The 15,184-nt window shown below is 40.5% G+C and overlaps 1 protein-coding gene across 2 annotated transcripts; it reads right to left on the bottom strand.

Annotated features, from left to right (window-relative positions):
• Positions 1–1,162: 1,162 nt before the first annotated feature.
• On the bottom strand, positions 1,163–10,699 carry irx2a (iroquois homeobox 2a). 2 transcript variants are annotated; one of them, XM_077574534.1, is made up of 6 exons: positions 10,680–10,699; positions 10,362–10,586; positions 8,935–9,048; positions 4,897–5,121; positions 3,671–4,076; positions 1,163–3,165 (listed from the first exon to the last, which is right to left on the bottom strand). In XM_077574534.1, exons 4-6 carry the CDS (start codon positions 4,897–4,899, stop codon positions 2,288–2,290), a joined length of 1,287 nt encoding a protein of 428 aa, XP_077430660.1. In that variant the 5' UTR covers positions 4,900–5,121; positions 8,935–9,048; positions 10,362–10,586; positions 10,680–10,699; the 3' UTR covers positions 1,163–2,287. The 2 variants fall into 2 exon arrangements, with proteins under 2 accessions (XP_077430660.1, XP_077430659.1); XM_077574533.1 differs by lacking the exons at positions 8,935–9,048; positions 10,362–10,586; positions 10,680–10,699 and having other exon boundaries at positions 4,897–8,403.
• Between the last annotated feature and the right edge of the window lie 4,485 nt (positions 10,700–15,184).

The raw sequence follows: 15,184 nt of genomic DNA, 5'->3' as shown, positions 1-15,184 counted from the left end.
GGGTGGGAGTCTCTTTTCATGTGTTCAAAGGCGACCGGTGGGCGAGACATTTTTTTACAGTAACAATAACTATCTTTATTGGGAACAAATGTTGACATTTGGAGGTAGAAGCAGTAAGTTTAGAGAAAGAAAGAGAGCGGGAGAGAAACAGGGAGACTCCCTGTTTGCTCTGTGAAGTGCCTCTGGTGTTTTCTGACAACACTATTGAGTCCCCGATGGATCCCACCTGACAATAAAGCATGCATTTAAACAAAGCATCACATAATGAAAGCATTTGAGAGTGAAAAGGAGTCAGGCCACAGGATTTTAAATCCATGTTTCTGCCATCAAAGTAAAATCTACGCCAATATAACCGGTTTGCCCATCTTAAAAATAAATCTATGCTAAAAGTCTAACTTTTTTCCCCCCCGACAAATTTCTAAAATGAGAGATCACGTGATTTGAGCAATACGCAATACTCAAGTATCGGGCCTTAAACTGCATCACAAAGCCTTGTGGCTCAAAGTGATATACAGTTCATCTTGACTATATCACAACCCCATAAGTAATAATACTACAAATAAGTTTTTTTTCTTCCCAAAGTGCTTAATTAGCTGTGGCCTAGAGCAAGCCATCTAAACAGCCATGATGAGAAGCAGAGGAAAGCCTGTCTGTCCTATTAGGACCCATCACACAGCCCATTGGAGCTGGCAGATGCTGAGATAGACTTTTATGGATCGCTCAGTGCCATGTACCTATAATGAAGCAGGCAGGGCACACCCACCCTGCATGAACCAGTTAGGGGGGAAAAAGCTCCAGGGATGAGTCCCACTGGGGGCCCATAATGCTTGATGTGTCCCATGGTGGCTGTCTTAATCACATTTTTAAATAAATGTGAAATAGGGCAAAAGGAGAGTGAAATGGGAAAATAAATATTTTGTTGGTGAGACAAAGAGAGATTACTATCCTGACCAAAATTGGTGCAGATAGATAGATAGATAGATAGATAGATAGATAGATAGATAGATAGATAGATAGATAGATAGATAGATAGATAGATAGATAGATAGATAGATAGATAGATAGATAGATAGATCAAATCAAAGAAAGACTCTTGAACATTTTACAGTTGGGAAAACAGTTTAATATTTCCAACTTTGAATAGCTGATACCACCAGTACAGTATTCCACCAGCGCTCATTTACATTTCTATTTACATTAAAATATATAAATTATCAGGAGTAGGCCTAATCCTCATAATAAGATTGTGTTGCTTTTCACAAATTCAAATAAAAATTGTTAATATATATATATTTATATATTTACAGAACCGACGTTGAGATGTCAGTTTTCGTTCTCTGTTTTTTTGCAATACAACTTGCATAAATTATAGGCATAATTCCGCCATCATTTAAAAAAATAAATATCAAATGTAGGCTATTCCACTTTGAAGTCCTTACAGGTGCTCTTCTGGCTCGTCCTTTGCATTTATGTTCCCTCCCAAAGAAAGGGTGGACAAAAAAAGCCAAATTATTTTTCCACACATAAATACAGTATACTGAAATAGCAAACCAGGAACCTGAGAAATAACGTGACAATCACATATATTGGGAAAACGTATAAAGCCTCAGCGTATGTCAAATGAGAAGTGCATTACATAAAGTGACACGCAAACCAAAAATAATATTTCAAACGTGTGTGTACTGCCGAGTGAGGCAAAGCCAGCAGCTTCAAAAAGTTGAGGGGTGTGTTGTGGCACTGGAGACCTTTTGTAGGAGAGAAAATGTTTGAAACGCTCAATGGTGGCGTCTACTCTGCTTTTAAAGTCAAAGCAATTGTGACACCTACCTGCAGAAGATGGAAGTAACCAATCAACCAATTATCAATTCCGCCAAAAAATAGGACACCGTCAGTCAAAATCCCCAACTATGTAAATCCTCAATGATTAAGTAAGTGTGAATACATTTGCATACACGCACGTGTGAACCTATAGAGAAATGCTCCTTCGCCATGTTTGATAGCACTCATCTGTTGCACGTGAGCACATATGGGCGTGGTTCAGTTTGTCTTCCAGACGCTAATTGTTGCTCAAATTTACTCCCAAATAAAATCAGCATTAATTGTTTATATATGATCCCCCAAAAGTTTTTTTTTAATAAGTGAAAACCCGATTTAAGCAAAAAACAAAACAAAAAAAACAACTCTTCATTTAGAAATGTGATTATGACTCCACTCAATGTGTGTGCCTGTATTTGTTTTGTTTATAAAATACAATCTCATGATGCTTCACTATCACACCATCTCAATTCTACGTGCCTTTCTTTGCCTCCAAATTAGCAGCTCTGAAATGCTGTTTTTGAAGTTGCTCACCACCACCACCAGTCTGGTTTGAGTTTATTTTAAGTAGGGGGGAGTCGGGCCTGAGTTGTTTCTGCAGCGTGCTGGCCTCCGGAGCCTGATGGGAGCCGAACCCCTCGTTGGCTGCGGCGGCTGCAGCGGCTGCGGCGGCGGCGGCGGCGGCGGCGGCTGCAGCCAGACTCATCCCCGATGAGTTGGAGTAACGCAGGATGCTTTGGCCCTGCAGCGGGCTAAAGTTGCCATAGTTTGTGTAATTGCTATAAAAGGGCGACGTGTAATAAATAGGTCTTCCGATGAGAGAGGGGGTCGGGTAGAGAGAGGGTGAAGTGGCAGACTGGGAGGCCGAGGAGGGAGTCGGGGGAGTCAGAAGGCCCCCGCTGGTGGAAGAGGAGGAGGGGCAGTTTGGTTGCCCTAGTTGCTGCTTTGGGTCTGAGGTAGCAATCTCCGCCAGTGACCACAATTTGGGTTTGGGGTTCTGAGAAGCCCCTGTGGACGCTCTGCTGCTTTCAAGGCAGGACTTACTGGCATTTATGCCGTTGCTCATGCCGAGGCTCCGAGCTAAATCCTCGCGTTGGAGATGTTGGAGGTGATGAAGGTGATGGTGCTGATGAGTGAAAACCGGCGCTTCGACTCCCATCAGAGGCGAGCTTGTGACCGATTTGGGGGAGAGTTGAAAGCGAGAGGCGTGGTTCTGTTCCTCTACGTCATCTTCGCATTTGTCCCGGGCCGGGTCCGAACCCAAATCTCCCACCCGACACACCACTTTTTCCACGTCTGACTCGGCAGAACACGAGTGGTCCGTCAGAGTGTCCACGTGCAAACTAATGCCTGTGGACAAAATGATCAGAAATTGGAATTAGAACGTGCACAATTGCAAATCAATAAAGGAGATTCCATGCACTATTCAGTTGAATCGATAAATGTCATGTTGGTAGCCTTTTTTTTTCTTCTTAAATAGGCTAAATCTAATTCATTTTACTATTTTGAGTAGGGTGCAGATTTTTTTTGTGTGCCAAATATAAGTAAGCTATTCATTTTTATTTTCACAGCTGTAAGTGCAGTGTATTAATCACTGTCAGCATGTAAATTTTACATTTAAACGTCATCTTTAAAAAACACACATTTTTGCAATATACTTTATCATTTATAATCGGGTCTTTTAAATAAGTCGTTAAAAACACTATAGGCCTGCATATCATGAATTAAGAAAAATATGGCGTTTAATCGATCACTAAATCAGATTTTCGTTACCGAAAATAATTTGATGAATAATTCAGCCATTTTGTTATTATTTACAAATGTGTTTCTGCGTTTCACGTCTTGTCCAGCGCACCTTCATCCTCTGCCGAAGCCTCGCTGTTTTCCAAGTTCTTTTCCGATCGCTCCACATCCTTCCTCTCGCCGTCCCCATCCTCCTCATCCTCGTCCTCGCTCTTATTCCTCGGCGCCCACGTCATCTTGTTCTCCTTCTTCAGTCTCCTCCTGGCGTTGGCGAACCAAGTGGAGACCTGAGTCAGGGTCATCTTGGTGATGATGGCCAACATGATCTTCTCCCCTTTGGTCGGGTACGGGTTCTTTCTGTGCTCCTGCAGCCAGGCCTTCAGGGTGGCCGTGGCGTCCCGAGTGGCGTTCTTGCGGTAAGCCGGGTCGTTGAGCTGGTAGGGGTACCCTGGACTCCCGTAGGGGTGATAACTTAACGCCCCGGCCATGCCTGTCGTGTGTGCGTCGTATGGAGAACTCTGCGGGGGAAGCTTTAATTAATCTTCCAATGATACCACTGTGTGATGACTCTATTAATATGCATTGTTTTATTTAATGCAAAAATTGTTTTAAAAGCTGTAAACTGATTATATTGTTATCGGACTAATTATGTTAATTCAACTTTCAGTATTGTGCAAACAAAAAAAATCGACATCATAACGCTTAAAAAATAAATGAGGTGCCTAATGACACGAAATGGATTAGCTAATATTGTAAAAAATGATTTTGTTTATGTATCATAAAACAAGTTCTTCAATTTACACATGTATTTTAAATGTAATATAATAACTATATATTTTTTGCTGACACGTCATATTTGCAGCATTAAAAACAAATAATTAACCGCCCCTAAAACGCTTCGAGTGTTCTTTAGCATTTAACTCTATATCAACATCTCTCGCCCCAGTGTGATTTTAACGACTTTTAAAAGCTGCATGCTTTGTATTAATTTCCTCTGACCCATAAATTCACTGCTGGGAGAGGAAAGCTTAAATGAATACCCTCGCTGGGTATTCAGTTTTACATAATTAGCTGCGCATTGACTGTTAAGCCATTACAACTAGCAAGCCATGCTTTAAATTCCCATTTAAAATTAAACTGCCGTTGATTTGCATCTAACGACGCTAGCATATAGGCCGATTTGGATAGCAATCTTGAACTGATAAGTTTTGCCATAATTTGGAGAGTTAAAAAACATATAAATAAAAAAAATACAATATAATAAAACATGCGTCAATGCGCCCTTTAATTGTCAATATTGTTCGTCTGCATTCCTTGCACAAAATGTAAATATTTTACCATGTATGATGGGAATCCCGTGGCGGGGTCCGTGGAGTATGACAGCGGGCTGGAGAAGCCTGAGCCGGCCGAGGCGGAGAAAGCAGCTGATCCCGGGTACGGGCTGAACGCCGAGCCGGAAGAAGACCTCGCCAGATCTTCATTCCGCGGAGCAGCCAGCGCCGAGGCCCCGTAAGCCGGACACGAATACAGAGCCAGAGAGCCCGGGGGCTGGTAGAGGTAACCCTGAGGATAGGACATGGGTGCGCGTGGGGGTAGACGGCCGATCCAAACGAGGAAGGAGGGAAAAGGCGCACAAGGGGAAGGGGGGGAAACACGCGCAGGGCGGGCAACAGCGGTCAAAACAATCGAGCGGTGCGAACAGTCACATCAGACAGTGAAATAAAAATAAATAAATAAAGTCCTCCCTCCAAAGCCCCCTTTGTAGCAAAAGGTTTGTCAAAGAGCCCAATAGAGGCTGGGTGGCGTGCGTCTTGATCCCCTAGCGTCCGGTGTTTTTAGTACGCAGCGCTATGTGAAGACTTGGAAGGGAAGGAGTCGATGGAGTTGGACACACACACACACACACACACACACGCACGCGCACAAACACACTCACACACGGCATTGGGGGGAACTGGAGCTGTCACTCCGGCTCATCTGAATATCCATCCCGCCCCCTTTTTGCCTCGAAAAGAGTCTCGGAACAAAAAGTGGCCACTGTAAAAGTGGACTCCGATCAGTATGTGGTCCTTTCTCCTCCTTGGAATTTACTTTTTGTCTTTACTTGTTAGATAAGACCGTCACGCAAGTCAGTATACCCATAGGAAAAGAAACGGAGGCACTGAAAGTCATTTTTGATTTTATTTTATTGTTATTATCCTAACTATAATGTTTAAAATTACTTTTTTTTTTCTACATGAAACTACTTGCACCACCAGGCCCGTACAGCTCGCGTCGGATTGTTCACTAATGTCTGCAGGATTCAAACTAATCCACATTCATCTTAATTGACACTCAGGACTACAAGTGAGAGAGGGCGCGAGAGAGTAAGAGAGAGAGGTGGCGTTAGGGAGGCGGAGAAGCTATAAAATGAAAACTTGCAGCTGGCCCAACGTACACACGACCAGTGTGAGCGCCTCTTTGTAGTAGTGGGCAGAGCGGCCTGTGGGGGGCGCCCCTCTATTTATTCAATATTTTCGGTAAATGTCCTTTGAGTGTGCTTTACAATATCATCCATGATCTATTTATTAGTAGAGGCGTATTTAATTTATTTGATCAACTGTTTTCATAAGCCAAACTTATGTGTATGTACAAAATCTCACAATAAAAAGTTTGTCTCCCCTGTTGATGTGCGTATGTGTGCGATATGTGCTCTGAACTCATCTCCACGCAAAACAGACATTTGCTCGTCCTTTATTATCGTGATTAAAGGCATTATGACCTCTGTGGGAGACAATGGCGTTCCTTGAAATCCGAGGCTGTGACAGCAGTCAAGGTGGCAACTAACTAATGAAGAGAGTGGCCAAGCAGTCTTCCTCATCAGTATTCATCCATCAGGTGCTTGTCCCCCCCAGTGCATTGTGGTCTAGCAGACTTGTAAACAGCAAACAGCCGTTATTTAAATATATGCAGTACACTTTGCCTGCTGGCAACAATGACAAGAAAGACTCCAACACTTTGCTACATTGAACCAAAAAAAACAGCTACACTATATCCAGCCAAATAATTAAATACTATTCACACGAAGACGTTTAATCATATTATACACAAAGGAAACAAAATAAGAGTAGTGCAGTAAATATGAATAATTTCTGTCGACATTAATGCACTAGTCAGTACTAATTGTTGCACTCAAAAGGTACTATTTAGGGCTATACCATCCATGACAAGCCATGTCGTAAAAGTTCTGTATTTCCAACATTTATAATAATCGGATATTATTTATTTAACTTATACATGAGGAAATTAAAAAAAAACAACTTGTAAAAAATATATATAATTAATACTGGCACATGAGGTGTACAACGATAACAAATTCTATAATGTAATATGAATATTTTTAGAAGATCAGATTTTTTAAAAACGCTATATGATATAATAATAGAACACGCCTTGATATGTCGCACAATGGGGATATTTGCGTATCAAGATGCCTCAATAGGACACCAGAAAAACAATAGCAAAGCAACATAATATTTTTTTGTGTTATAGATAATAAAGTTTTGTACAGATTGAATTCCAAATTAGTACTTTGTAACCGGGATAACATATGGAGGTCAAGAAGTACTGCTCTGTTCACACCAGGGGGCACTGTCTCCTCTATTCACAAACTACAGGCCAAACATCAGCACGTCGTGGACAAGAGTGTGCATGTGAGTGCACACAGATTAGTGTTGTGTGTGAGCGTGTGTGAGTGTGTCCATAAGTATATTGTCAGTTTGGAAGTGCACCTGTCGGCCTGTTGTGTAGCATGTGTGCACGTGCATGTGTGTGAGACAGTAGGCTATAGGAGTACATTCCAGGTCTCAGTTTCAGTCGGACTGCAGCTCCTAAAATATTTTCGTCCCAGCCTGATGGAGATATACGAGATGGGAGAGGAGAGATGGACAGATAGACAGACGGACTAGGAGACGGAGTGACAAAGACGGTGCAGAATTTAGAGACTGTGTAAAGGCACATGAGGATGCTAAATTAGATAAACAATTACCTGTGTAACTTTGTAGTTTATATTGACTAATAACAAAATCGACACTATATTTACACATAATTTAATCAATTAAATTAAAATGACAATTAACATTTTTTTTTGTATTTGTATTCATTTTATTGTCAATGAGGTGATTTTGAAATTACAGTAAAATGTTTGCAGAAATTAGAGGCAGTACAAACAATAGATACGAAAAAGTGAATCTATATTAAAATTAAAATTCCTTAAATAAAGATTAGAAACTGACAATATTATGTCTTACTTTTTTTTTTTTTTTTACCCAGCTGTAATTATGTCGCCACCCAAACCATGGAAAAAATTATGCCTCATAAATGAAAGAGCCTATATTATTTTGTTTTGTTTTAGCTCCCAGTCGAATATACGATTTGAAAATTTCTAAATGTCTGTTTTTAAATGACTGATCAATTGCATGAAAGCCAAATTCATGTCTTTAATTTGTATCCTAAGCCATTTACAATGTTTGTCTTTTTTATTTTATAAATCTCAGATTAATATAATAGACAATAATAAATATACATGTGTGTGATGTATTTATTGACAACATGGAATGAAGTGTGCAAAAGACTAGTGTAGCCATGTAGTGAGGTAGTGCAGGTGCGCAAAAGACTCGAGTAGCCATTTAGTTTTATTGAGCTGCTCTCAAATCAATGCAAGCATATAACAACATGATTAAGGCCCGAGCTTGTAATTTTGTTCACATTAATGATTCCCAGCATGCCATCGTCACTGATTGGAGCAGTCTAGTACAACATTCATTTTGTCTGTCCTATCCTCTCTATAGTCCTAATTCCAACAAAACTCAGTATGAATTATGTTTCAACCAAATGATAATTTACTCTGCTGAATTTTAGGAAAGCCAGAACGCTACTAATTAAATGTGTCCTCTGTTGCTTATGAGTGTTCAGTAGACCAAAGTTGCACACAATACACTGCATGTAGGTTTTGTGATCAAGTGTATGTGTGGGCATGCGGATGAAAGCACATTGTGATCCAAACATTTTCTGTGTGATCAAAACACTCCAGAAAACTCCACATAAATTGTAAACGCTTGCAAAAGATATCGATCTTTCGAGAAAAGTCCCAATCTAATGCATTGTGATACTTGTGCAATTGATCCCTCCCCCTTTGGGTTTTGTGGGGGATGGGTCAATAAGGGAGGGAGACTGAGGCCAGGCCGTTATTTCTCTTCCCGCCTGGCATCTGCCCACTGCTGCCAACCCTCTTTCTAATCAGCAGCCGTCCATGCGCTTGGCAGCAGAAGGGGTTTCAAATCAGCCCCTCGCCCCGAGTTAAAAAACCCTAAGCTGTATCACTTTGTAAACGGGTACCTTTAGGGCGATTGAAACACAGGGCGCCTCTGATGTGCTGAAGTGCAGAACATTGGTTGCCACGTTACCTCGAAGATGTTATGCTGCTTGCTCTGTTGTTCTTGTTGATCCGAGCTATGGAAAAAAAAAATCAAAAAGGCAGCTCTGTCTTAGGGTTTGATTTGTTTAACATGCTCCTCACTAACATGGATGTTGAGGAAACAGTTCTCAGTGAACAAAGTGCAACTGTAAAAGCAATGTGCTTGAAGTGTAATCCAAAAACAACAGACTAAAAGCAACTCCACTTGGAGCTAAAGCACAAGTTGGTTTTACAACAGCGGCTGTCATTTGGTTGGGAAAGTATAAAGATGTCAGTGCCAGGGGCTGTCTTCATGTCAAGTACATTTGTGTGTATTGACCACAAAGTGGCAGGATGGTGTTTTTGTGGTTTGCACACCGGCTCTACAGTCAGGAAATTTATGTTCAAATCTCTGTTGGAGTTGGGATGTTCTCTCTTCCTCCCACATCCCAAAAAACCCGCTGAATGATGAATTGAAGATTCTAAAATTCCTAAAGGTGTGAATGTGAGCGTGAACGGTTGTTTATCTATATGGGCTCTGTGATGGACTGCAGAAACAACACTACCCTTACTGTCTAAAGGACTTCAAAAACGGTCTTCTGACTGTGTATGTGCAATGTATAGGCATACAATGAAGCAAAAATTGGGTGGTCACATTTTGGAGTTAAATGTTTCAGAAATTATTTCAACTATTGAAATGTATTTTGAAACAAGGTCCGTGTCAGAGTTATTTGACAGTTGATTTATTTAAAAAGTGTTAACCCCCCAATTTTTTTTAACGCGTGATTAATGACTGCCCCATTACTTGGAAAGGCTGCACTGAGGGAACTTCAGTCGCAACGCAGCAGACATGTCCACGTCAAAATTTAGCAGTGATAAATTTAATAATAATGCATATATTTGTGGAGACTGGGGTCAAGTTGTATTTTACAATTTTAAAAATGTGCAGAATTTGGCAAGTTACTTCATGTTAAAGATTAGATACTGTAGCTCTTAATATGAAAAGGAAAATGCACTGAGCTGTCACCAACGTCTTACAAATGCAATTATGCCATCTAGTGGCAGAAAAATTACCTCAACACAAATCAATATCACACTCTACAGTACATCGTTTTAATTTAAATGAAATAATTTTATGTTTTATTATGAAATTACTGTATCAATGCAAAGATGCAGCCATATTTCTATAAACATTTTTTTCCAGTTTTATGTTAAGAGCATGAAAACTTATAGTACATTTTATTGTATATTTAAAACAGATATATAATTTGGGATTAATCGTGAGTTAACTATTGAAGTATTGCCATTAATTATGATTAAAAAATGTAATTGCTTGGGACAGAACAGCCCGTATAAGGGGGCTCGGTACCTTGTAAGAACCCCCCACAGGACTCCCCGAGGGACACGGTCAAACACCTTCTCCAAGTCCACAAAGCACATGGACACGTCGACTGGTTAGGCAAACTCCCATGCACCCTTGAGGATCCTGCTGAGGGTGTAGAGCTGGTCCACTCTTCCACGGCCGGGACAAAAACCACACTGCTCCTCCTGAATCCGAGATTCGACTTCCCCCGGACCCTCCTCTCCAGCACCCCTGAATAGACCTTACAGGGAGGCTGAAGAGTGTGATCTCTCTATAGTTGGAACACACCTTCTTGTGTGGTATTGTGTAATGTAAAATACATACCTATTTGTAGATAATGAGAGCCGAAGGAGGGTGCTGTGGTAGACTGGCAAACAAAGAGGGACACATTATATTGTCAGTCATTGGCGTAAGGGCACTTTAAAGAGTCATTTGCACCTGTTTCATACAGAAAACAAAACATGGGGGCTACAAAACCCTTTTGACATAAGAAATAAAAATAATGAAATAAAATAAAAATCACTGAAGATGATCACACTGATTTGAGTAAGGTGTTTCTGGATGTGGCCATCGTATTAGCCATTAAATCTACAAATTATGTTTGGAAAACAGCGTTAGAATGACATAATACAATCAAAAATAATGGTACAGTATGAATCCCATGAATTCTGGATTTGGATGTAAAACAGACATAAAAACTTGCTTATGATATTGTTCATCATTCATTGTAGGTCTGGAAGGGGGTTCATTGAGCTACAGGTAAGTATTGGCTTTAGAAGAAAGCATCTCAAAGAAATGACCAGAATCATGTGTAGTATGAATTTCAGATAGAAGCCTGATTGATGAACCAAAAAAGTTGCCAATAATCAAAATAAACAAAGGGTTTGATAAAAGCCACCAGGGCAGACGGTGAATTTGAAATGGACAAACCCTCTCCGTTGGCTCTCCAGCCAAGGGTCGGTTTTCTAGGGTTGCCTAGAAAGAGTCTGCTGACAGCCAGTGTCACTGGGCTTTGTAATCATTGTGCTGGACCTGATAGGGTTACTAGCGGCTAATCCAGGCTGACCTTGGTTAGGTGCCCTGAATGAGGATGGCTTTGTACAGTGGGGACAAGCTCACGTCATGCTGACATATAATGTCTGCGTGGGGACTTGCCACCGCAGCTCTTTTGTTGTGCTATCCAGTTGCAAGTCTTCAGACTCCAACACACACATTTTTTTCTCAAGCTTTGGGTAGAAAGAAGAAAGGTGTCACTTAAATTGTTACTTGTGAGGGTATAGGATGCATCTCAAAGGTCAAGAGGTCAGCTCGTGTGCTTGCTGTTCCAACGACTTGAAAACAAATCCTATCATGATGAAATTTCATGTTGTTGCCAGGTAATGGTCAGGGATGAGAATGTGTGTGTGTGAGTGTGCAGTTGATTTAATAGTAACACAAGAGCACAATAGCAGCATGCCTCCGCAAGAGGATCTTGGAAGACATGAAGTGCATTTGATTTTTCGCCACAAATGATGGTTGAGCAGAACCAAATATATCCAAAGAAATCTGTTAAAAATACAAAAAGAACTTTAGAAACACACTTTAGCCATGCATCATACAACCCCATTGACATCCAAAAACACACACACAAGCACACACACCTTCAGGCAACAAGCAGTGTGAAGGTAGCGTAGAGACGGCATCCTTCCCTTTCTTCTTGCCAGGGAGGGCTGTAAACGGGAATGGGATTCCCATCCCCTGGAGCCTGTTACTAATCCACAACAGGCCCACTGCTGGATTACTGGGGACATCAGCTGACATGCCAGCTAGTGCACACATAAGCGCATGGACACGGGCGGAACCACATTTGCCCACACCCACACACCTTTAGTATATGCACACACTAGAGGATGCACACGCGTGCCAACTGTAAGCATGTTCATCAATGGCCATGCTTTCGGCACAGACACAAAATGTATGTTGACAAACACTGATATAACTCCCAATGTATTTTATGGCTTCTATACAGCTCAACATGGAGAGTCATAATTTCTACAGTTAAGAGTTGGCAGTAATGACTAAAATGGTCCCCTAATTTCTTAGTTGGGGTATACAACCATGATGTAGCCATTCACTGAGCAACTACAGATAGCTGACCTTTATTCGCCGTGGTATCATGCACCTCTGGACACAGACACGGTCACCGGGCTGGAGGTTTTTACATTGTTTTGTTCTGGTGCATATTGAGTGTTTGAAAAGATAAATGTAACCAAAAAGATAAGATAAATTGCTGTTTGTCTGATTGCTTCATTTTCAATGATTACATTTTAGTTCAGCACCCTTTAGTAACACAAATTTATAAAAGAGGTTAACCTTCTATTTGATATCACAATAATTTTTTTTATTTTTTTGCAAATGTAAAATTTAGGTATGGTGGTGGACTCAAATGCAGATAATCAGGGAGGCAAGGCAGGCGTGTGCTCAAAAAGTAGCTTAATTTTACAAGAACGAAAAGGCAAACACTGTAAAACAGGTTAATTAAAAAAATACATAAATACATACATACATACATACATACATACATACATACAAGTTCAGAAACAAGATTCAAAGTTACAAATACACAGGTATACGACTTGACTAAGACTACACTCGAAACAGCAAACAACGAGCAATAAGGCATGACTGGGACAATGAACCAAAGAGGAGTGAATGAAAGCAAAAAACTAAGGCCCTGTTCACACGGAAGCAAAGCTGTCCTCATTCCTAAAAAGAATCTTGTGCACACAGAAACGTTTCAAGACTTTCGTGTGTCCAAAAGAAGACGCTGAGGACATTTAACGGTTGTAATGTATATGCCAAGTCTGGAGTGGCGCTGTAGCGCAGCCACGGGGAGTTAACGGAAAGCGTAGAAGAAGAATCAGCGAAGAACACAAACCACTGATTTGAATATATTACTGGATAGCTGATAGGCCAAGATTTTTGAATCCGCGAGGCCGCCGTATTACTCCACGCAAGAAACGTTTCTTGGCATACGATCCTATACATTTACAGTATCAAAATTGGAGAACATTTGAGACAGTACTGAGTAGAAACAGCATAATTTATGATGTTTTAAATTTGTTAAACATAAACAAGAGCACTTCGGACATTTTACAACTTGCCTTAAATACATGTATAAACTATATGCTTAATGATGTTTACAGGAGGAAACTTGTATATTTTTTATTAAAGAATTATAACTGTAAATCAACAAAAGATGACTCTGCCAAATCTAATATTGGGGTCTAAGGAACTTGAGAGAGAAAAGAAAAAGGGGGTCTTCAAAGTAGTTTATACAGTAGTCTGCTTGTGAGATGGGAGGAGTAAGATGGCCGCCCTGTCGCTTCAACGGCTTGCACGGGCGTGTATGGGCTATCAGCTATCCAGTAGTCTATACAGATCAGCAAGACGAACACAGGAGAAGTGACAATGGCAGGTGATTCAGGTACATATATATATATATATATATATATATGGTTTAGACACTCTGGATGATACCTTGCCTTGGCGCAATTGGCCTCATCCCTCACTCATCCTTCACTCACACTATTCTGCAGTGATCTTTGCTACAGCATATTTTTGTGCATCTTTCCTAATTTTCATTCATAGGTGCATGATTTGGTACCGTAGTGACTGATAGAGCCTTTGTGTGTGTGTGTGTTTTTTTGTATGCAACAGAATGTTACATCCAATTTGCATGCCAAAAAGTGTCTGTATTTGTGGTAAACACCGCTCCACTCTGGAGGCTAAACGTTTGTGTCAGCAAAGAATAATTACACCTTTCAATGTTATATCTAGCATGTTAATCTTGGTCCACAAACCACCACTTTATTCTCTTGTTTGTTTAATAGCTCGCTGGCAGTTTTATTGTTTCAAAGGGCTCGATAGCAAACCTGTAAATTCCCTGTTCAACATTTGCCCTTGTGGCGTTGCGGTTCACTGATGCTGAATGTTGAAAGCGAGCAAACAGCCATTGATCTGCAATCAAAGATCTGGGACAGGAGGTGATTTACATTCACAGAATGGGACTATTACGAACTAGACTCTGAGGCATATGTGACGTGAAATTTGTTTAATACTGCTTTGCTGACCCAAATGACTCAGCTGGAGATATTGGTTTAAAAAAAGTTAATAATATATGTTACATTAATGCAAGATTGTCAAGATTGATGAGCATTTGTGCTAGGTCCAACAAAGCCAGAGCAGACCTGAGGAGAAGCCAGTCTATATACACTGTGCCTTGATTTCAGAAAAAGGAATCAGATGTGAGACAAGAATGAAAATCAGGAACAGCTACTTATTGGCAGTTGATCAAGTTTGCAACTGTCCCAGGAGTCCTGAGTGCTTAGGAAATGTGGTGCCGCTTCTGTTAAAATTTGATGATTAAATGGGCAAATACTTCCAAGATTTGTTGACTGAGAGTGGGGCCTGTTTACTTTATTTATTCATAGCGTGGATATGAATAATTTACCGGTCAGCAGTTTTTGTCGGAGAAAATCATTGTTGTGTGTGGCAGGCTAAAGGGTTGTGATTTTTTACATTTGGCACTTGACAGCAGCCAGACTCTATTTCTCTCCATCTGCTTAAAAATCCATCAGCCTCTTTGAATGCTGATATAAATTGTCATATTTGGAAAAGTTCAGTTCATTTGTTTTGTGATAGTAAAATTATATTTTAGTAACACAGTTCTTTGGGTCAAATATACAATAAAAAGGTCGTGACTTTGGAAATTATTTTTAAACGACTAAATGTGAAGATGTGATTATCCAACCATCCATTTTCTATACGACGTACCCTCATTTGGGTCT

This window comes from Vanacampus margaritifer, chromosome 9 (assembly GCF_051991255.1).
Source record: "Vanacampus margaritifer isolate UIUO_Vmar chromosome 9, RoL_Vmar_1.0, whole genome shotgun sequence".
NCBI lineage: Eukaryota > Metazoa > Chordata > Actinopteri > Syngnathiformes > Syngnathidae > Vanacampus > Vanacampus margaritifer.
Note: the sequence above shows the minus strand (reverse complement) of the source record. Positions and strands in the feature narration are given on the sequence as shown.